The 23,913-nt window shown below is 45.7% G+C and overlaps 1 protein-coding gene across 2 annotated transcripts; it reads left to right on the forward strand.

The window, feature by feature from the left end:
* The first annotated feature begins 9,259 nt into the window (after nucleotides 1-9,259).
* LOC109779305 (mitogen-activated protein kinase kinase kinase YODA) lies at nucleotides 9,260-22,955 on the forward strand. Of its 2 annotated transcripts, none has more exons than XM_020337903.4 (13): nucleotides 9,260-9,561; nucleotides 10,438-11,090; nucleotides 11,189-11,926; nucleotides 13,136-13,223; nucleotides 13,324-13,386; nucleotides 13,663-13,823; nucleotides 13,934-14,009; nucleotides 14,357-14,416; nucleotides 14,552-14,659; nucleotides 19,633-19,869; nucleotides 20,171-20,262; nucleotides 21,410-22,120; nucleotides 22,631-22,955. In XM_020337903.4, exons 2-12 carry the CDS (start codon nucleotides 10,594-10,596, stop codon nucleotides 21,924-21,926), a joined length of 2,637 nt encoding a protein of 878 aa, XP_020193492.1. In that variant the 5' UTR covers nucleotides 9,260-9,561; nucleotides 10,438-10,593; the 3' UTR covers nucleotides 21,927-22,120; nucleotides 22,631-22,955. The 2 variants fall into 2 exon arrangements, with proteins under 2 accessions (XP_020193492.1, XP_040248548.1); XM_040392614.3 differs by having other exon boundaries at nucleotides 9,264-9,561; nucleotides 10,364-11,090.
* The last annotated feature ends 958 nt before the right edge of the window (nucleotides 22,956-23,913 follow it).

The following is a 23,913-nucleotide window of genomic DNA, read 5'->3' on the forward strand; positions in this document are numbered from 1 at the left end:
GAATCATCCTCAATTCTTGAGCCAGTACATGAGCGCGCCTTGAGAATTTCTGACAACCATCACATCTTTTGACCAAGTCCTCGGCATCAGCATGAGCTGTCAACCAATAGAAACTGTGACGAAACGCCTTGGCCACCAAAGATTTTGAACCGGCGTGGTGACCACAATCTCCTTCGTGGATCTCACGCAAAATTTCACGGCCTTCCTCAGGAGACACACAACGTTGAAACGCCCCTGTCACACTGCAATGATGTAACTCTCCATTGATAATAGTCATGGACTTGGACCACCGGATTATCTGCCTGGCCATAGTTTCGTCCTCTGGTAACTCGCCCCGGTTCATATACGCCAGATATGGAACCGTCCAATCCGGGATAACGTGAAGAGCCGCCACCAACTGAGCCTCCGGATCAGGAACAACCAAATCCTCTTCACCAGGGAGCTTGACGGATGGATTATGCAAAACATCCAGGAAGACATTAGGTGGAACCGGTTTACGTTGGGAACCTAGGCGGCTTAAAGCGTTCGCCGTTTCATTCTTCCGCCGGTCCACATGATCCACCTGATAACCTTTAAAGTGACCTGCAACAATATCCACCTCACGACGATATGCTGCCATTAGTGGGTCCTTGGAATCCCAAGTGCCGGACACTTGTTGAGCCACCAGATCCGAGTCACCAAAGCACTTAACTCGGCTTAGGTTCATCTCCTTAGCCATCCGAAGACCATGGAGTAAAGCCTCATATTCAGCTGCATTGTTAGTGCAAGGGAACATTAAATGGAGAACATAACAAAACTTATCACCTCGTGGGGAAGTTAATACGACTCCAGCCCCCGAGCCCTCCAATTGCCTAGACCCATCAAAATGAATAGTCCAATAAGTATGATCCGTCTTCTCCTCTGGCGCTTGTAATTCTGTCCAATCATTGACGAAATCCACAAGTGCCTGAGATTTGATCGCTGTTCGGGGTATGTATTTCAACCCGTGAGGCCAGAGCTCCGGCCAGTTGCTTCCATGTTCTGGATTATATCTCGCAACGGAGCGGAGCTGACCACCGTGATGGGATGACCTTGGAAATACTGCTTAAGCTTCCGGCTTGCCATAAAAACCCCATACACCAATTTTTGCCAATGCGGGTACCTCTGCTTGGACTCAATAAGTACCTCACTGATATAGTAGACCGGCCGTTGAACCGGATATTCCTTTCCGGCCTCCTTGCGCTCCACCACAATAGCCACACTAACAGCCCGGGCGTTAGCTGCCACATATAGTAGCAATGGCTCTTTGTCAATCGGAGCAGCGAGAACCGGCGGATTAGCCAGCTGTCGCTTTAAGTCCTCAAATGCTTCATTAGCGGCGTCACTCCAGATGAAGTCATCCGTTTTCTTCAGCATCTCATACAAAGGGATAGCCTTCTCGCCAAGGCGACTGATAAACCGGCTCAACGCGGCAATCCGGCCTGCCAGGCGTTGAACATCATTGATACACTTCGGTTTGGCCAAGGAGGTGATGGCCTTGATCTTTTCCGGATTAGCTTCAATACACCGGTTAGACACCAAAAAACCCAAGAGCTTGCCTGCAGGTACACCAAAGACGCACTTGGCCAGATTAAGCATCATTTTGTAAACCCGCAGGTTATCGAAGGTTTCCTTCAAGTCATCAATCAATGTCTCCTTCTTCCTTGATTTCACCACAATATCATCCACATAGGCGTGAACATTGCGGCCAATCTGTTTATGAAGACAATTCTGCACACACTGTTGATAAGTCGCCTGGGCACTCTTGAGCCCAAAGGGCATGGACACATAGCAGAAGGCTCCAAAAGGAGTTATGAAGGCTGTCTTCTCCTGGTCTTTAACTGCCATTTTGATCTGATGATAACCAGAATATGCATCCAAGAAGCTCAAACGCTCGCAACCCGCCGTAGCATCAATAATTTGATCAATACGAGGGAGGGCAAAAGGATCTGCTGGACAAGCTTTGTTAAGATCTGTGTAGTCCAGACACATACGCCAAGTGCCGTTCTTTTTAAGGACCAGCACCGGATTAGCCAACCACTCAGGATGGAATACTTCAACGATAAATCCAGCTGCCAAGAGCCTGGCTACTTCTTCTCCAATAGCTTTGCGTCTTTCTTCATTGAACCGGCGGAGAAACTACTTGACCGGTTTATATTTGGGATCAACATTGAGAGTGTGCTCAGTGAGTTCTCTCGGTACACCTGGCATGTCAGAAGGCTTCCATGCAAAGATGTCCCGATTCTCACGGATGAACTCGATGAGCGCGCTTTCCTATTTCGGATCCAAGTTAGCGCTGATGCTAAACCGCTTGGACGAATCGCCAGGCACGAAGTCAACAAGCTTAGTCTCATCAGCCAATTTAAACTTCAGGGCCGGATCATGCTCTGTAGTTGGTTTCTTCAACGAAGTCATATCTGCCGAATCAACATTGTCCTTATAAAACTTCAACTCTTCCGTTGCACAAACCGACTCAGTATAAGCCGCATCACCTTCTTCACATTCCAGAGCAATCTTGCGGCTCCCATGCACAGTTATAGTTCCCTTGTGACCCAGCATCTTGAGTTGCAGATAGACATAACAAGGTCGTGCCATAAACTTAGCATAAGCTCGCCGTCCAAATAGGGCATAATACGGGCTTCTGATCTTCACCACTTCAAAGGTCAAGGTTTCTGATCTCGAGTCATGCTCATCTCCAAAAGCCACCTCCAGAGCTATCTTACCAACAGGATATGCCGACTTACCCGGCACCACACCATGGAACACCGTATTGGATGGTTTAAGATTTTTATCTGTTAACCCCATGCGACGGAAAGTTTCATAATAAAGGATATTGATACTACTCCCTCCATCCATGAGTACCTTAGTGATCTTATAACCTCCCACCTGAGGTGCCACCACCAGAGCCAGATGACCCGGATTGTCAACCCGGGGTGGATGATCTTCTCTACTCCACACAATCGCTGCTCGGACCAGCGCAAATAACGGGGCACCGCCGGTTCAACGGCATTCACCGCCCTTTTATGAAGCTTCTGATCGCGCTTGTCCAAGCTAGTGGTGAAGACATGATACTGTCCACTATTCAACTGCTTCGGGTTGCTCTGGTAACTCGACTGCCGCCGCTGCTGCTGATTGCCCTGATGATTATAGCCACCTTGGTTACCCTGATTACTTTGATTGTTATGTACACCCTGATTATCGTGGAAGCCTGAACCGGAATTTCCTCCACCATAACCCGGCCCATGAGACCCGGGGCCCGAACCGCCTCCTGGTCCATGATCATACCGGAAAGAATCAGAATTTTTTAACTCTTGCATGATGTAACAATCTTTCCAGAGGTGCGTGGACGGGTTCTCCTTCGTCCCATGCTTTGGACAGGGCTGGTTCAACAGATAAGACAAACGGTCCGGATTAGGGCTTGGCCCTCCACCGCGCTGGGGCGGTTTACCCTTACGCCGCTGGCCCTTGTCATGCGTATTAGTATTAGCCACAAAGTCTAAACCGTGGTCCGCCTTACGCTTGCCGCCGTTTCCATGACCCGCCGGGTTGTGGTGCTGCCCCTTGGCGTTGCCGCTCTTTTTTCCCTTCCCTGTCTTATCATCGTCAGACTCGGGATCCTTGGTACTATCAGAGTCGGCATACTTCACCAGTGCAGCCATGAGGGTTCCCATGTCATTACAATGACGTTTGAGCCGTCCCAACTTCAACTTCAGGGGTTCAAACCGGCAATTGCCTTCCAATGTTAAAACTGCGGTGTCAGCGTTGATGCGGTCCGATGAATGCAAAATCTCCGAAACCCGGCGCACGCAATGAGTTGTTGACTCTCCTTCCTCCTGGACACAGACAGCTAAATTCACAATTGACATGGGTTGCTTGCATGTATCCTTGAAATTCTGAATAAACCGGGCTCTCAAATCGGCCCATGACCCAATAGAATTAGTCGGTAAGCTCTTTAGCCAAGTGCGGCCGTCCCTTCTAGCATCATGGTGAAGTATTTCGCACATGCCGCATCATCCACATCCAGCATCTCCATGGCCATCTCATAGCTTTCGACCCATGTTTCAGGGGATAAATCGGCGGTGTAATTCGGCACCTTGCGCGGGCCCTTGAAATCCTTGGGCAGGCGCACATTGCGCAACGCCGGGACAAGACACGGCACTCCCAAAGAACTAGAGGTAACTCCTGGTTCCACCGATGTGGTCGGACGAACCGGAGTAAGCTGACGGGCTTCATGCTGCGCCCCTAGCTCGGCCTCTCTGCGTGCCCGAGCCCGGTCCACCACCTCATGAGCATCACCAGCACCACCCGCCGGGTTATTGCCATGGGGCGGATCACGGTTCCGCGCATTGCTTGACACTGCCGGTTCATCCATACGCCTGCTGTAACTCTAGCTTGGACGGGGAGTGGAATGAATCCGATCGCGACTATATGAATAAGCCTCCTGTTGAACCAAGGCTGTCTGAAGAAGCTCCTTAACCCGACGCGTCTCGACCGCCGCCGGAGAATCGCCTTCGATCGAGATGGCCGCCAGCCGTGAAGCGGCAGCGACAATGTTGTCCATCGGGTTAGAGTAATGACCCGGTGGCGTGGGGACATGCGGTGTTACAATGTTGTTCTGACGAGGCAGATCCACCAAACGTGGCTGAACCGGCGCCCCTGCTCCAGGTGCCTCCGCCCGGTTTACCACCGGCGGATTACTGGTCCCTGCTCCTGGGGTGTTAAAGAGATTTCTAGCTTCATAAACCGGCGGCAGGCGAGATGTGTACCTCCTCTTCAGGACTTCGTTCGACGCACTCTGATCCAGCATAATCCGGTAAGCTTGTGCATCCAAAGCGGCACGCTCCGCGGCCATCCTGACATCCTCAGCTGCTAAGTCGGCTTTGGCCTGGGTGATCTGATCTTTCACTTTCGCGATTTCCGCATTGTGTGCATCCTGATCCGCTGGGTTAACCTCCGCCATCAGCATTGCCAATGCATCAAACCAATTAGATAGAACCTGAGCTGGCGGTCGCACAGGGCCTCCTGCCCCGGCCGCTGTTGCCGCTATCAATCCGGAAATCATCGCCGCTGCGGTCGAGGAGTGGAGCGCCGGTTGCGTACCGGCCATGAAGATCGCAACCCGGTTTGGCAGATCGAAGGGGTCCGGAATACTGTCGCCATCGGAACAGCCCCCAATCCGGCCATCTTGTAACTGATATAACGACTCGGTCTCTCCGGTCGATGACTCGTCGCCGGAATAAACGACAGTCTCACCACCAGATTCCGATCTATCCTTAGATTCCCCTCCATGGATAACTCTCACGAAGGCATGCTTCATGACGGGCTTGACCCGGGCAGATCTCGCACGCTGAGCCGTTTCGACGAGGTTGGTGCAGATGTCCGGCTCAGGGCCCGGTTCGCCGATCTTGCCAATGAAAACGTGTATGCCACCAAAGGGGACCCGGTACCCGTACTCGATTGAGCTGGCCTCGGGGCCCCAACCTGCATCGTCGATGTAGAGCTTGCCACGACGACTCTTGGTCATCCAGCCCACAGCGTAACCCTTGAGTCCTTTGAAGTTGCCCTCCAAGAACTTGAAACCATCATGCGATAGCCCCACGGTGGGCGCCAACTGTCGTGGTTTTGTCACGGCAGATGTCCTAGAGAAAGGACTTAGTCGTGGAGCCATCGCTACGGGTTAACTTAAAGGGGTTAAAGCGGACAAGGGATGCAAGAGAGTTTTTATACTAGTTCGGCCCCTTACGATGAAGGTAAAAGCCTACGTCTAGTTGTGATGGAATTGCTGGGGTTTCGATGACCAGGGAGCGAATACACTTTGCCTGGGCCTCGAGTTGTTGTCTGTTGTCCTTGAAGCGCCGTCGGGTCGTCCCCTTATATACATGGGTTGACGCCCGTCGGTTTACAGAATCCCGAGTCCGACTCATAATCGTGTCCGGCTCGGTCTCTGCTACTTCTATCTAAAAAAAAAGTTTACATATCAATGCCGGTTTACGTCTACATGCCTTAAACCGGCTTTGGGCCCTGGGCCTCCATAAAGCGTCACCATCTGTCTTCATGGACTTCAGATACAGATGAACTACTTATGGGGTTAACCCGGCCTCTCCTGGCCGGTTTACGCCCAGTAGTAATATCCCCAACACTCACGGAACGTGCTTCACATGTAAAAAAACAAAAAGGGAAATCCCTCTGGCCTGGAATTAACATCCCGCAATCCCCGCATGCAATCTCTCCCTAATCACTTGCATCCCATACCTCCTGATTCCACTCGCCACTACCTGCACGCACAACCCCGAGCTCGCCTCGCCCAGATCGCCTCCTACCGCCGCCTCCCACGCACCCGTCTCCATCTCCCGTCGTCGTCGAGCAACATGACCGCCTCACCGGCCAGCCTCCTTCCCCTACTCCTCCCCACCACATCGTCTTGTCCACCGATCTACTGAGGTGCTAATTCTCCACGACACTCATGGGCATGATCTGCCGAGGTGCTAATTCTCCATGACACCATGACCGCTGTCCGACACGGCCGAGGATAGCTAGCACCGGCGGCCGTGAGCAAGAAGTTTGATGGCCAATTCCACGGTGAGCAGTAAGTCACAATGGGAGTCGATTCTAGTGTGTGTTCCTCACTGATTTTCCTGGCCACATTACAATGATTTAATTCTCTTATGATTGATTCTTGTGTGCTTGATTAGTAGGTGGCCGTGATGCCTATCCCAGCAGGGCGGTTGAAATAGGTATCGAGCAATGACCAAGTGACATCAGATTGCTTCCTTCGCCTCTAGCGCCATCCCTTCTCGACAACGATGGGATGGGAGCACTCGCCGGCTGCACGAAACGGTGGCTCGCGTTGTCGGTTGACCTAGTTTTAATTTGATTTCAGTTGTCCTACTTTGCTGTAAAGGAGGTCTCGGCTAATGGTGCACCGTTGCTGCAGTGCCGCTCCATACATGTCAATCCTTCTTAATGTCGCTAACCATGGCAATAGAAGGAAGCACGACCACCATAGGAAGGACGCACACCTACCATCACAAGGAAGCATGGCCGATATCGGAAGGAAGCACAACGACCATGCATGGCCAGCATTGGAAGGACGCACGCCCGCCATCAAAATAGACTCCCGACTATGATCGCAATGAAGCACGACCAACTTTGAAACAAAGCTTGGTGACCATCGGCCAGTGGTGTTTGAGTGTTTGAACTGTGCCTAGATTCCACGTTTTGTTTTATGGAACCAAATTCTGATTTTTTGGATGCAAATTCTAGTTTCTTTGATAGTATTTGCTACAAATGTTTCCTGCATCTCATTTTACAATTTTAGCAATTGTCTTTGCTATCACCGTTGAAAGATGCCATGCTGCCATATTATACTCCATACATATGTTTCTTCGTTTTAGGTAGTTTCTCTTCCATAGTTATAGCTTCCAAATTTTGTCTGTGCCATTCTCTCATGTAAACATTATCTTCATTAATACTGCAGGTACATATAGTACCAATTGTTGCTTCCGACATCCGATACATATGCATCATGCTTAACCGATGCATGCTTCAAGCAGTTGTGTGTGCTCTCTTCAGGGTCGACCGGTGTCGTGAGATAGGTATATATGGAGGCAAGTAGTGCATGCACTAAGAAGCATGGCAAAATGTGGATCTACCTCACAATGAGCACGTCCACCCTGCTCGATGAAGGGAAGCAACTCCATAGTCTTTAGAAAATATACAATATGCACTTAGGAAGCATTATACTATTTGTGTCTAGAAGGAAGCAAATTTGTAGCATATCCGAAACATGTTGTATGTACGGACAAAGCACAGAGAAAACTTGTGTTGGGTTACAAGCAAATTATTTTTACAGTGGAAACACTTATGTAGTGGATGGAAGCAAAAAGTACTTGTATTGGAAACATGTATAATAAAAAGAGTAAATGATGGGACACAAAATTTCCCTTGTGAAAACAAATACTTGGATGGAAGATTTTGGTACATGGAAGCACAGTTCTTGAAAACAAATTTTTGTTAGGTCCAATCAAATTTCACACGCAAAAGAAGCAGGTTATGTCCTTGATGGAAGCAAAAAATATTATGTTGGAAAAAAAAGTCAAGTGTTACCCAAGATACGAGTTTTTATTAGATTTTCGGCAAAAAAAAGCAAATTTATCTTTGTTTTTTTTCTTTCTAAATCAGACATGTAAAAACATTTACCTGTATTGGATGAGACATTTAGAACTTAGTTGAGCGATTTAAGTAGAAGCAGCATGGACACGTTAGGAAGCAAGGCTGGCTACATGGACCCGTTATAAGAAGCAAGGCTGGCTACGTACGTTAATTTCGGGGAATCACGTAATAAATGTTGGACGTCATGCAGAGACATCTACGATCTATCGTGGTACTAATCCTACGGTCATGAGCTAGTCTGATGGGATGCTAGGGATAAGTAGTCTGATCCCTAGTGGTTCCCTATAATCATTTTTCTACAGTGATATGACCCATTACACGATACTAGAATTATAGCCATGGCAAAACAAACCCAAATTAATGGAATCCAATGCCATTATAGAATATGAATTAATTCATACACCATAAAGCTTGAAGTTAACTCTGATCCTATCCTCACCGGACGAGGCTCCCGGAGAGCAGTCGATTACTTGACTTCTTTCCTTGCTAAGCTCTACCATTCCACATGTTTTATGGTGGTTGTTTTCGGTTGTACAATTTTTCCCGTATTCATGCAAAAGCGAAACGAACCTAAACTAATGAAATTTGATGCCGCCACAATAAATGAATTAGGTAATATGCCATGAAAATCGAAGTTAACTCGATCTTATCGTGTAGATAAAATCCAGACATGCAAAATGGTAGTAGTAGTGGGTAGTGATACTTACCCCAAAAGAAAGTAGGTAGTGATACCAGATACACAATTAGGCATATATTCATTTTTCTACAATACAACCCCATTACACCGTACTAGGATTGGAGCCCTGGCAAAACAAACCTAAATTAATGGAATCCAATGCCATTATAGGAAATGAATTAATTAATACCCATAAAAGACCAAAGTTAACTCGACCTTATCCTCTGCGGAGAGGCTCCCAGCGAGCAGTTGGTTACCCGACTTCTTTCAGCAGCAAGCTCTGCCGTTCCTCATGTTTTACGGTAGTTTTTCCCCGTCTTCCTGCGAAGAAGCTCCTGCCGTTCGCGGTAAAAATAAAAAAAATAATACTCCCCCGTCTCGTGCTCCCTCCCCGTACCTCTCTCATTTCTGTTCCAAACCGAAAGAAAAAAACACTTCCTTTCCTCTTCCTCCCGACTCCTGAGTGAGTGACCTACCAACCCAAGCCCAACTCGGCTCAAATCTCCCCCACTCCACCACCGCGCGCCCCGTCGTAGCTCCGCGTCACCGCCGGCGCCTCAATCCCGCCCGGCACCGGCCCCCTGACACCGCCCGCCTCTCGCTCGCGCCGCCGCCGTCCTCTCCCGTCCGTCCTCATCGCAACATCGTGTTCTTGCTGCCTCCGCCGTCCGCAGTCGTTGGCCATTGGGTTCGAGGTATGAGCTTGTTTTCCCCAGCGATTAGTTAGACCCCCACAATTTCTGGGCGTGGCTCCTGCCGCCATCTAGATTCGCCCCAGCCTGCTCGAATGCACATTTGTCATGGAGCTCTTTACAGAGGCCTGCTGATGTACCACATGTGAACGATCAGCTATTAATGCATTTCAACCATAAGAATGGGTCGAATTGTTGCCTGACGGATTACAGACCTTGATATGGCATGTCCCTCAGGATTGAGATGAATTAATTGCTGTTTGCTTGTAACTGAACATTTTGCCCAAAGCTGAATCTGTTATAATTTACTATATCTATCTTTATCGGCATGCATTCTCAAGATGCTCAACAACCCCACAAGGCCTCAACATATAAACATCAAGATGTTGGTAACTTATCTGAGACGTTGGTAACTTATCGAATGGCCCTAAACCAAAGTCTTCAGATTTCCAGACTTTGGAGTGTTTCCACCTTTTAGAGACGCCCTTCCATTTTTGGATGAGCAGGGCAGCAGGCAGCGCTGCAACAAGTACCTTACGCGTGTAAAAATGATTCTACATACTTGCCAGAACTTGACATGGCATTTATCCTGTTCAAATAAATGCGATTTAAAAATTCTGAGTGTACATCTAGATTCACCAAAGCCTAACCAAGAAAGCATGCGTCACGTTGATCCACTCAACAATCATGCACTCATCTATTGAAAATTATATTTTTCTTTCAGTTGTCATAATAATGGCATGATGCTGTGTGCTTATGCTCATTGCTGTTACTTATGTGATGCTTATTATGAATTTGATTTCAGTATTTGGGATGAAGCAGGCATTGAGCATTGATCTCAACATGAACAGGCACTAACAAGAAATCTCTACGTTTCAGATCCCGTTGTGTGGAGGGTTTTTTGTTGGTCCACTGGGGAAATGGATGCTCCAATGCATCAACTGTTTGGCAGAACATGATAGTTTATTAAACTGCAGGACTTCACCATAAATATATAGCCCAGTTAATTCCTCTGCAACTTATTTCTTATTCAACATGCCACCATGGTGGGGAAGGTCTTCATCCAAAGAAGTAAAGAAGTCGGCCACAGAAAATCTAATTGACACATTTCAGCGGTTCATAAGTCCAAGTGAGCAAAAGGGGAGCACAAAATCACGAGGGGGTCGCAGACGTGGTAAAGACCAAACTGCTGAGAAACGTTGCTGGTCTACTGCCCACTCACGCTCCACATCCCCTTCAAAAGAGGTTTCTCGCTGTCAAAGCTTTGCAACAGATAGAGCACATGCACAACCACTCCCTCTTCCTAGATCACGTGCTGGGGTGAGACGTATTGTATCTGATAATCCCGACTCAAAGCCCATTTTGGACAAGAGTGGTACAGGACATCAACTACCACTGCCAGCCCTGAACCGGCTTGCAACTGCTTCTGTCTCCAGCAACAGTTCTATTGACAGTGATGATCGTGCAGATTCTCAACTTCAGAGCCCCGCAGGAAATGAGGTGACCAATGTTACAGCACCGAGTAGTTCAAGGTATGATCCTTAGTGCCACTTTTCATTCAACAACATCATTTTGTTGCTGTAATCACTCAAATACATCGTTATGACTCTTCAATATTCTATTTTTGAAGTGGTGTGCGTAAAGAGTGTTCAGGTGCTACCACCAGAAGGAGCACCAAGGAAGTGACAAAGCCAAGAAATGCTTTTCCCAGTAACCAAATTCTGTCTACATCTCCAAGTGGTGCTGTCACTGACAGTTACCAACCTAGTTTGCAAAATTCACGACAAGTTGCTCTTGAGAGTGCTCCAAATAGTTTGATGTCAAGCCCTTCTCAAAGCCCAAGAACAATATTTCCTGACCAGATTCCAACATCAGCTTTTTGGGTGGTGAAGCCTCAGCCAGATGTAGTTTTCCTTGGGTCTGGTCAGTGCTCCAGTCCAGGCTCAGGGCAAACATCTGGGCATAATTCAGTGGGAGGTGATATGCTAGCTCAGTTCTTTTGGCAGCCTAGCCGAGGTAGTCCAGAGTGTTCACCAATTCCAAGCCCAAGAATGACGAGTCCTGGTCCAAGTTCAAGGGTGCATAGCGGAAGCGTCTCTCCGTTGCATCCAAGGGCTGGTGGGATTGTACCTGAATCTCCAACTAGCCGGCGTGATGAGGGGAAGAAAAGGCAAACCCACCGATTGCCTCTTCCACCATTAAGCATCTCTAACAGTTCCCCATTTTTACCGAACAACTCTGCACCAACAAGTCCTATATCTCGTAGTCCTGGTAGAGCAGAGAATCCACCCAGTCCTGGACCACGGTGGAAGAAGGGAAAGCTGATTGGGCGTGGCACATTCGGCCATGTATATGCTGGCTTTAACAGGTATGTCTTTCCATGATTGAAGTTAGAAGATGTTCAATTCAATATGTATGACAACTGCACACATGGCATGCTTTCCATAAAAAACATAGATATTAAAAGACTGTCTGGAAAAGTCTTGTTTTTTCTTGTGATCACATTTTCTGTACTTTTGAATGCTTGTTGATATGCTATTTATTTCTCATGAGTTTGTTTATGTACTGCTACCTTTACAAGAGAAGAGTTCAACCAAGTTGCACACACGCTACAAAATACACCAGTCTGACTAATCCTCTTCAGTTAACTCTTGTAATATTTCTTGTGTATACCTCTTTCTCAAACTGCATATGCAAACCATATCGAATATGACAATTAAATGATTAATACATTAAGCATTTTTTAATAGTCACCAACATAAATATCCTGTCTTGATAGCCTATAAAGTAAACTACTCTATGGCAATAACTTAATGCTAAAACATTTTATCATCTTGTAACTGTGGGAATAATAAATTATCTTAGTTGGTTTAATGTTGAATTGTGTCCTCATTACTCCATTAAAGTGGTCTTGTGACAATGTTGTGTGTCAGAGCCGACCAGCATTCGACCTATCTTTTATATTAAGGTAAAATTGCACACACACTCCTACATGTAACTCCTGAGTTTAAGGACGTTCCCACAGCTTATTTTTTGGTGTGCACACAGTTCACAAGTATCTCAATTCCCCTAAATGCCTTCCGTTACTTTCTTCACTAGTTTTAATGAAAAAACACTAGAAGAGAAATACTCCTCTGTAAAGAAATATAAGAGCGTTTAGATCATTAATTAATTCTTTACGGAGGGAGTAGTAACTAAAATACCAGCCAGCATGTTAATCATCACGCTAAGTAAAAACTCAGTTTTTCTACTTATATTCTTATCTAGTTGCTCTTACTTTCCTCTGTCGTGTTTAAAACCTTAGTTCACAGACTTGGCATGCGAGAGATGTGTATGTCAAAACTGCTTCATGTTTGTTGAGGTCCTAGTTGAAAACGACAGAGTACCATCGAGAGGGTGGGGGTGGGAGGGGGTGGTGGTAAACAGAGGAATCCTACGAGGGTGTAAATCCCAGTGACAACTGGGGGCACTTATACAATTTCCCTTGTTTTAAATAGTTCCGTTGCGATTGCTCGCCCTTTGCTTCATCACCTTAATTTTGTGCTTTTTTTTGTCATCTGTATGATTGTTGTCTCAGTGATAGAGGCCAAATGTGTGCAATGAAGGAGGTTACCCTTTTCTCAGATGATCCTAAGTCAAAAGAAAGTGCAAAACAGTTGGGCCAGGTATGCCCATTTTTCCATGTTTACACTTAGTAGTCACAACTCTGATTTTTGATTGACATTTTTTATCTTATCTTTTCAATGTTGTTGGTTCAATCCTCAGGAAATATCACTTCTGAGCCGTCTGCAACATCCAAATATTGTACGATACTATGGATCTGAAACGGTATAACCTGTTCCCATCAGTTGTTATTTACTGCTAATAGTATCAAGAAAGCTCATATTCTTGTAATTGTTATTTGCACTTTTTCGTCATTAGTTACTTGCACTTTTTCGTCATTACATCTGTAGCTGAACAGTTTATATGGTCGGAATCCTTTTCTAATTGTGGGGAAAAATGCAGAGACATGCATAATTTTCTAAACTTCACCTTCGTCTGCAGTTCTGCACCTCTGTGTATTTTTCTAAACATGTCTTCTCATTATCCATGTATCCAAAATAGGTTGAAGATAAGCTTTATATATACCTGGAGTTTGTGTCCGGTGGATCCATCCACAAGCTTCTCCAGGAGTATGGACAGTTTGGTGAACAAGCAATTCGGAATTATACTAAGCAAATACTTTTGGGCTTAGCTTATTTGCATGCGACGAATACAGTTCACAGGTAGCATTCCATTTACTTTTGTTGAGTACTTGTTTAGTCTAATTTAGGTATGCTATGTTGTAATTTACTTTGAATTTTTGTTTTTATTTATGCTCTTTCTAAAATTTCAGGGATATTAAAGGTGCAAACATATTAGTAGACCCTAAAGGCCGCGTAAAGCTTGCCGACTTCGGAATGGCGAAACACGTAAAGTTTCTGTTCATTTTTCATCTGTAAATACTAGCTCGAAATTTGAATGAGAATATTATTAGCTATAATGCCATAAACAATCTTCATAGAAGGAAATGGTGTACATTATCTTATCGTTACCCTTTTGTGCTCCTCCACTCATGCTAACCACACTTGAGCTTGGTCAACCTTTTCACCCGAAAAAAAACTCCTTTGATAGAAACAACTACTTTAATTAGGTCCTTGCTATCCCAACATATCTGCAGACTTACTTGAAGAAGGGTTTTCTCTCTCTCAAAATATGATTCTTTTTTTGTTTACTCACAAGTCATGAACATGTATAAGCTTGCTTTCTGTTTTTTTAGATCAATGGGCAGCAGTGTCCTTTCTCACTTAAGGGTAGCCCATACTGGATGGCTCCTGAGGTATTGCTCCAAATCTTGCTTTTTCCATCACTTCTTTAGCTATTTTTATTTAATTTATATGTATCTTCCCTTCACTGTTTCAAAATGCAACCTTTTTCTCATTCTCTCACATCAAAGTACGTAACAAATATGCAGGTTATAAAGAATTCTAGCGGATGCAACCTTGCTGTTGACATATGGAGTTTAGGATGTACAGTTCTAGAGATGGCTACCTCAAAACCTCCATGGGGCGAATATGAAGGGGTTAGTACCAGATTTTGAAGCTACAATTTATATTTGTTCATGGAGTATTAATTTGTCTGCAAGGGAAAAGCTTCTATGTAACATGCATGACACATATCTTTGTTGTTGCTGCATTATAGTCAGCAGTTCAGCATGGCTAGTTATTTTACCTTAATTACCTCAGTGCCCTTTTAAATTATCATGTATAGTTGGATAACTATTATGGTGTGCCTTCACAAAAGGTATATCTCTTATGTTGCTGCATTATAGTTTTTTTTTTGAGAGAGAACGCAGAAGCTTTGCGTCTCGTTGTATTGAAAAGGCAGGGACAAAAGTTATTTACATGCCCAAGCGGGGCAGGGTCGAAACAAGAAACAGAACAAGAAAAGCTAGCTATTGCTATGCTATAGCTTTTTTGTAGCCTAAATGGTATGCTATGGCACCTAATACCGCTATTCTAGCTAACGCCGCCATTGAAATAAATAGCTGTGCTGTTTGCCTCAGAGCGGAAGTAGCTATAGCTGATACCGTTCCTTTGTAAGTGAAAATGGGCCAAAACAGGAGGTTGTTTTCATTTTTAGTTATAAACTAAACCCAGAATTAATATATATAGCTTACACCTACCAGTATGGCATCCACAATCTTGCGTCGGTGCATGCTCTTTTGAGTTTGTATAATGCTACTTTGCCTGATTCAATGGTACGTCTAAATTACTATGGTTTCTTACTTCTTTTTACTGTGACTTTTCTAATATTTTGATGTTTTGTATACTTAATAACAAAACACTATTGGAAATAGCTTTCGCAATAGCTATAGCTTAGACCTAGCCGCGAAGCCATGTAGAACGCGATTTAAAACATTGAGCATCCCGAATTAATTCAAAGAGCAGCCAGGGGCCTAATTTCACTCTGAATTTCTTATCAGTTGAACAATATGCTTGAATTGTTGTTGTGGTATTCCTATATTGACCTAATCCTATCATGTTTGGTGTTATTTGCTGGTACTTTTTGGATTTTATAAGATGTTACTTGGTTCTTCTCTATATGAGCAAACACTTCTTTGCTCTTTGTGTTTTTCCTTTCCTATATGCATGCCATAATTTTCCCTTTCTGCAGTAGTGGGTACCCAGAACACACCTTCTCTGATCTTTTTCTTTTCAAAAAAATTATATGGATCAGTAAACAGAATAAAATTTGAGAAATTTCCTTATATGCCACTGAAATTTGCTTCCTAATCTGCTGCTTAAATGGTGACCCATTCTATGACGATAAAGGGTACCCCCCCCCTTCCCGCTTTATATTATAAAGCAACCATCCGATACATCCAGCTCGCTGGGGCCGCAGCACACACAAGCCCAAAAGAAAAACGAACGAGAGAAAGAAAGAGAAACAAATGCCGACACCGGCAGATCAACGAAGCGAAGATGCCCGGCAACCGCTGCACCATCCGGAGAAGTTCCACCGCGCTCCTAGCACTCCGAAGCGTCGCGTACTGAGCAGCACCTTCAAGAAGGAATGCGACGACGACGCCGCTGCTGCCCGAACTAGTCCTAGGGTTTCCCCCGATACGCGGAGGGCAGTGGGGGAGGGGTATACCCGACGCCCTTCAGGAAGGCCCGGCGGCGCCCGCAGGCGTCACCGCATTGAAGCTAGACAAGCCGCCAGGGATTTCTCCTGGCCCAAACACCCACCGCCACCCCGAACGATCCGAAGTGCACCGCCAACTTGCCACCCACCAGCCTGTGCCACCACGGTCACCGAGCCAACTTCGCCGTCTCACTGAGGCCACTGACACGAGACCTGGAGGACGGAAGAGGGGACAATGGGCTCGGGGGCATCCGCAACACAGCCGACGGGAGGGGACCACCTCCACCGCCGCCGCGGAGCCTACCGGACGCAGCGACAGGGGCCTGCCAGGCCCTGACTGGCCCGGCCGGACCAAAATTGGTCCGGACAGCCCCTGCCGCCACGCTGCAGCTCGCCGGTCGACGAAGCCGCCACCGCCCACAAACCACCGCCACGCTGCAGCGAGCGAACGGGGTTGTCCAGCTTTTCAGATTAAGCAAACAACGAAGAAGGGGAGAGATCTGTGACCCATTCTATGCTACTGAATTGAAATTTCAACCGTCATGTGCCACTGCCACAGCTCCGTTTGGCGCAGCTGCTTTTAACCCTTGAAAAACTTGTCGGTTTCTTGTCAAATACCAATCATACATTCACAAAAACTTATGGCACATGTCATCTGTTATGTGCCATTATCTTCTTTCGTACACCCTCCAAAGATCTTGGAGTGCTGCCACCTTGTCCAGTGCAAGGCAGACGAGCTTTGGGTCTGGTGAAGTCCGGTCAGAGGAGGCCGGCCGATTGGGGGTGGGGGTTGTAGGTAGTACTCTACCAGCCAGGAAGAAGAGGAAGATGAAGGATTGAGAAATGGCAATTCCACCCTTTTGCGGCCCACTTGACAAGAGGCTAACACCACATGGTTAAACTTTCAGCGGATTGGTAAACAGAACAAATTTTGAGAAAATAACTGCATACTCTAAGGCATTTAGAAATGCTATGCTCGCGGCTGTCCGAGCTGGATTCCAACAATCTTGGCCGTTGGATCAAGTTCATGGAGTGAAGTTACATTTGCTTTGACTGCCACAGGACCTACCAAATGCTGGGTCCGCGGCACATCGACCGAGCATGTGCGCACGGTAAAAAGAAAATACCGGGGATGGAAACGTAGCGTAGCTCCCATGCTCTTCCTTTCCCAGTCTCATACCTTTGCTCATGTAGCGCCTTGGACCGATGGTTGACAGTCACGCCGGGTTGCCATGCTATGTCCTCTCGCCTCCCTTCACACAGCCACTCTGATATTGAACCTGAAGTTGTTGATGGATTTTGTCTTTCTATCGGAGCCAGGGATGAGTCCTTGGTTTCCTAGATTTGCGTGAACAAAACTTGCAATGACTGGATACTGCATCTGGTTTCCTTATTTGTACATGTCGACAATCAATCCATTGCAACTAGGGGCGACTCAGCAAAGCGTGCACCTCCACCTCCTGCCCTAACCTTACACCGGTGACGCCGCAGTCCCCCATCGTTGCTTGTGTTGCCCACGCCTATGCAGCACAAACAGAACCGCGTGACGAAGGCGTGCGTCCCCTTTTAGTTCCTTATATGCCACTGTTTTTTTCCCATTTCCTTCTTGGTTGCTAGAAAAGGTAACCCATGCTAAGCCGGCCTGATCCAGTAATGACCGGCTCCCCTGAGGTGTCCCTGTCTTTGGTCCCCAGCTGGTGAGACCCGGGAGGAGTGCGTGTTTTTTTGGCATGTTTGGCTTTGCGCGTCGGCCTCCTTCTGGTGGTCACCCGTCGGCATGTGTACGGACGAAGGAACGACCGATGGAGTTGACAGTGGTGCACGCGGCTTTGGCCGTCGGGCTTCGTGTGCCAGGCTACCGCATGCCTCCTGCCCACATGATGGACCATCTTGGGTATCCGTCGTGTTCCGGTGATGGTGGGGTTGTACCTCAGGTTGACGCAGGTGTTAGCACGCTCGACGTCTGCATTGGTGGATCTGACGTCTCAGCAAATGCCCGATGTGTGGAGTTCAATATGGTCCGTGTTCCGGTGCTGATTGGGACATTACAGCAGGACTTCTTCTTTGGCAAGTTGGTGGCGGAACTGAGAGGACTTCATCTATGGTGGTGCTCTTCGAGTACCAGGTCTCCTTTTCCGGGGTGAAAACTTTAGTTCTGACCTTCACTGATTGTACTTGGCAGTGGCATTATGCCCCCTTATTGAAGGCACTGCCGGAAGCTTACTCAGACTTTCTCTTCTGGGTGAGAACCCACATGGTTGGATCCATCGACAATGGCGTTCATGCACCGTTTCCTTGCTGAAGACGTTGCTGTTGGGGAACCTTCTTGTCGTCCGGGTGTTGTCAGTAGCGGTGGTAGTAGTTGATGTTTTGCTGCGGTGGCTCATTCGCCTCGCCCTGACCCCTGTGGTTCACTTTCTTTTCCGTTTCCTTTTTTTGGCTTTGCGCATCCTGGGCGCGCAGAGGCCAGGTGTGTACTTGTTTTGTTTGTTTCCCCTTGAAGTGACATCATGTGTTAATAAAGAGCGCCCTTTATTGAAAAAAAAACTTTCTATGCTACCCAATTGGAATTTTGGCTGTCGTGTGTCACTGCCACAGCTCTGTTTGGCCCAGCTGCCGTTAACCCTTGAAAAGTTCTCACGACGTGTTTGGTTCGCACTCAGGTAACGGATTCGTTCTGGTATCGGGAAGCCCTGGTTTCCAATGGTTTTCTACCGAATACACGTTTAGTTTGGTTCGAGCATCCGACCCTGTTTTCCGAATCACCTTCGCTCCGGCCGTTTTCGGTTTTGTGAAACGATGTATCGGAAGACACGGTTACCTAATACGTAGTATGCGTACCAAACGCTCGATGCCGTTTCAGAAAGCGCTGGTTTGGGAAGCCGCGACTTTTCCGCCCAACCAAACGCGTCGTCAGTTTCTTGTCAAATACCAATCTTACCGTAAAAAAACTTATGGTGCATGTCATGTCCCCCATCCTGTCTTCTTGCTTGTGCGCTCCAAAGATCTTGGAGTGCTGCCATCTTATCCGATCCAATGAAGTCTGGGCAGTATATAGGCTGGCCAATTGACGGTGGTCTGGTGGAGGTTTTAGGTGGCACACTCTCCTTTTGCAGACCACTTCACAGAAGGCTGGAAGTGGTACGAAAGGAACCAAAAAGTGAACTCAGTGGCATAGTTTCATGGTTAGAAAAGGCGCTAGGCATTAATTTTGCATTTTGCCAACCGCCTTGCGCTTTCCTGGCCAAAGCGCACATTAAGCGCCCACCTAGGCGCGCCTTTATTTACTATGATTTTTTTTCCTTGAGGCATATCAAGAAACAACTTCCAGTTCCATTTAAGAAACTTCCGAATATTTTTTTTGTTATTTAAACCTGGATGCTGACATAACATTTTCTCCTTTTTTAGATTGCTGCAATGTTCAAGATAGGGAACAGCAAGGAGCTTCCACCAATACCGGACCACCTTTCTGAAGAGGGCAAGGATTTCATACGACAGTGCCTGCAACGTGATCCATCTAGCCGTCCAACAGCAGTGGATCTTTTGCAGCATTCATTTGTACGAAGTGCACCACCACTTGAAAGACCAGCTGCCTCTGTTCCATTGGAACAGTTGGCTGCTATATCTTGCAAACCAAGTTCTAAGGTACTAATCGTTGAGTGTTAGTGAACAAGGTGTTATTCTTAGGCTAAACAATCATCCTGCTTGTTCAGCAGGCAGATGCGTATAGAAAATTCTACAAATTTCGTAAATTTAGGTCCCAGTTTATTCTCCTTACATTCCTTTCATTTGTTTCACCTTGTCCCTCGAATATAATTTTTTATAAGGGTTGCACGGATATATTTTGCCTACTTGATTATTGAAGGCCTCATTTGACTCTTATTGTTTTATTTTTAATATTTCATCTGCATGGCTTATATTTTGTGTGTTTCTTTTGATATTCCAGGTGGTTGGGCAGGCTAAAAATATGCCCTCTTTGGGCTTGGAAGGGCCATCCATTTACCAAAGAAGAGCTGCCAAGTTTTCTTCAACAAACAGGTGAACCATTCAGCATTTACTGCATTCACGTGCTTTGGTGTGTGTCCGAATTTGGCGAGCTGATCCACTTTGATCCAGTAGAAAGCCCGGTCAGTCATAGAATAGAAAGATTCTAACCGTTAAAAAAAGATGCTTCTAAACGTTAAGGGGCGCTCAACCTTCCACTCAAATCCTTTTTTACCAGAAGGGAGCTTGCTGCCCTAAACGAGCAGTAACCAATATACTCCCTCCTTTCTGGTTTATAGGGCTCGTCTCAAAAAAAATATTTTTCCATTTTATAAGTCTCAATTCTACTAGTTACCATCATATGTTCAGATTTCAAGGTGCATTAAATCACTGCATGAAAGGATCAAGAGAAAACTTAGCAATGCATGTAAAAGTTCCTGGTCATTTAGTGGTCATGCATGCATGCATTGTAAATAATGCATCAGTAAACACAACTTTTTGAGAAAAACTAGCATACTAATTAAGTATTTTTGCAATCTTCGAAATGTATTCCACTACTCACCATCTACGTTGGTTGGAGAGATTTTCAAATCGAGTCCTATAAACTGGAGAGGAGGAAATCGAGTCCTATAAACTGGAGAGGAGGGAGTATATCTGTTGGGAGATGTTTCACCCTGAAATATAATCTGAAGCAATCATTTTCATAGCAGAACTTTGTGTTCTAGTTTGATGAGGGATAAATTTGGTAAATTTTCAAAACAAACTATCACAATTAACACCAGTATTCCATATATTTCTGAATTACTATTTTCTGGTACGTACTTTATTTTAACAGTTGCCTTCACGTACTTTCAGTGTGCAAATTAAGTCGTACTGTACCGTAGATAAAAAGACCAATGTATGAAATTACACACACAAACAAATAAAATACTTGATTGTACTTGATTTTTGTGTTGTTGTCCCTCCTTTTTCATTTGTGTAAACTGCAATAGACTCCATTATAAACACTGAAGCAGTGTAAAAGAAAAAAAAGCTATCACTTAAGCAGTATATAAAGCTATCACATTGCTGTTGCATTTTCCCTGCAATCTATTTTCGACCACAACTTAGTTCTGTACTTTTTCTCAGAAAACATGCACCCGGTGATTTTTCTTTATATCTGCATAATAATACCTGTCCTCTAATTACTGGTGCTCTGCAGTGGGATTCATATTCGGAGTAATACATCTTGCCCAGTTTCTCCGTGTGGAAGCCCTCTTCTAAGGTCAAGATCCCCACAACATCAAAATGGTAGAATGTCACCTTCTCCAATTTCTAGCCCCAGAGCTACTTCTGGTGCTTCCAGTCCTGTGGCAGGTGTCCATGGAGCTATTCCGTTTAGCCATGCCAGACAACCAGCTTACAGCAATGAGGGATTCACAATTGCACCGAGAGGCCTTGATAAAAACTTGCCTACCCGGCCTCCGGATCCGGTCCTTGGTCATTTTGGTAGAGCGCAGCAATTCTCGACATGCACTCAGGAGAGGGTGATCTCTGAATGTGACATTCTGAGACCTCAGACTGGAAAAATGAGACGGCTCAATGTGCAAGATTTGAATGCTACCACATTGGCTTCCAAGCATGTTTCTCAGCATGGCTCTGGTAGTCACATGAGGCTAAAACCTTCACTGGACTTGACATCTGGTAATCAGCGCCTTGTGCGCAACCATGGTCATTGATTCTGAAGCAAAGGTTGGGCGATAGCGTTGAGTTGAGTTTGATGAGATATCTCCAATGCTAGTTTGCCCATCTCTCTGTTAAGACCTGGAATTGTATCATAATACAATAAGGATATCAAACTAATTATTACAGATGCTGACAGTTGACAATTCATATAGACTCTCCAAAGTGATTTCCATTATTTCAACTAAAGGTACGTCCCTTGTCAGAATTCCTGAGAATTATCAGTCAACATTTATATATTTTCAAGAGTTTGAGTAGGAAGTTTTACATTCGGCCATGTAGAACAAATAAGTGACCTACACTATTTACAGCATCAACATCTTTTACACCTTCACTGGCTATATGATACGTATATGTTTCCAATGAGTGACTTATTACCATCAGTGCTTTTATTTTAACCTGGTTTAATTAAGGCACATAATCTTTGATGTATAAAACGTGACTAGCTCAACACCTTGTTTACTCTTGGTACCGCATTAGTTGCTACACTGTTACTCTACAAGTTACTGTCAGTAAAATCCTGAAACAATGGCCTGATTCAGGAATCAAATTGGTCGAGCTATTGTTACATATTCATCATTTTATCTCTTGGAGAGCTCCAACATCACCCTCTAGACTTCATTTTTAATACATTTTGTAGACATTAAATCCTGTCTTTGTCAGAGTCCATGTGAACTAACGTGGCGTTCCTAATTTGCAGATGAGACTTGCCCTATCAGGAAGAGGCGTAGACTGACTGCCTGGTCTGCAATTGTACATTAGAGCGTCTTCACACCAAATGATCCAAAATTTGTGGTGCTGCTGTGCCCGTATCTGCTTCTTCTTTTCCGTCTTATCATTATGTGGTTCGGAGGCCATTGAAAACTCCATTGCCTTGTACAAAAGGAACCTCACATGAGAGCGCAACTGAGCCATCCAGTTAAGTTAATTATTACCCAAATATGAACATGTATGCATCTCATTCCATGTACCCTGGAAATTGTGCAAAGATTTGGATGTTTAATCAAACTTGACTTCATGAAAAACTCGTTCGTCTATCATTTCTTGTTTGTGGTGTTTAGCTGGTTTGGCGAAGTTGTTGGTATAATTTCTTGTTTCTCGTGTTTAGCTGGTTTGGTGAAGCCTGCTCCCCGTCCGGGGGGCGCGCCGCGCTTTTCGGTTTCAGCTCTTGCTCTTGCGGTCGCGCAATGTATATGGCCTGCCCTCCTGAGTTTATGCGGCTTGTGCTTGCTATAAGCTTGTGATTTCCAAATTGGGCATATGAACTGAAATGTTTCTCTTAGACTGAATACGCTAGTTGTAGCATTGTGTGGCACGCCTTCCATGATCGTCATTCCACACAGTCCAGAAACCCCACTCCACGATGGAAGAAGGGAACCGCCGGCTCCGGCGATCCAGCCAAGCAGGGTGGATATGCAGTATGCATGCTGCCGGTTAGAGCATGCAAATCCACCCTCTAAATGTGCGCGGACGCGCCTGGACACAACCCCGAACAGCATTGGACGGCCCTCAAATGTCCTAGATCTGGACCTAGCAAATCCACCCTCTAAATGTGCATGGACGCGCCTGGACACAACCCCGGACAGCATTGGACGGCCCTCAAATGTCCTGTACGACCACACGTCTCTTATCAAAATCTCAAATACATACAAATCCATGTGTATCGATCACACACATGAATATCACACGTAAATAACATTTGTTCGTAGCAAAAAATATATGGTTTTAAAATAGAATTTATTTGAAGTGGACAATTAAAATATTAAATTCCTTGGTTTTCTTGTGGGTCCAGATATACTCCACAAGATTATCAAGTTGTTGCATGTGCACGTCATGGGCAAAACTCACAGTGGTATCAAGGCATGCGCTCTTCCCTATCTGGACCATCCATCTCACCAACGGTATCGGCGGCGGTACTTAATGCAAACATCCTCAGTGCAGCCATACATTTCTGCAAAGGAGAGAACGAGAGTTGTCTGCAAC

This window comes from Aegilops tauschii, chromosome 6, assembly GCF_002575655.3.
Source record: "Aegilops tauschii subsp. strangulata cultivar AL8/78 chromosome 6, Aet v6.0, whole genome shotgun sequence".
NCBI lineage: Eukaryota > Viridiplantae > Streptophyta > Magnoliopsida > Poales > Poaceae > Aegilops > Aegilops tauschii.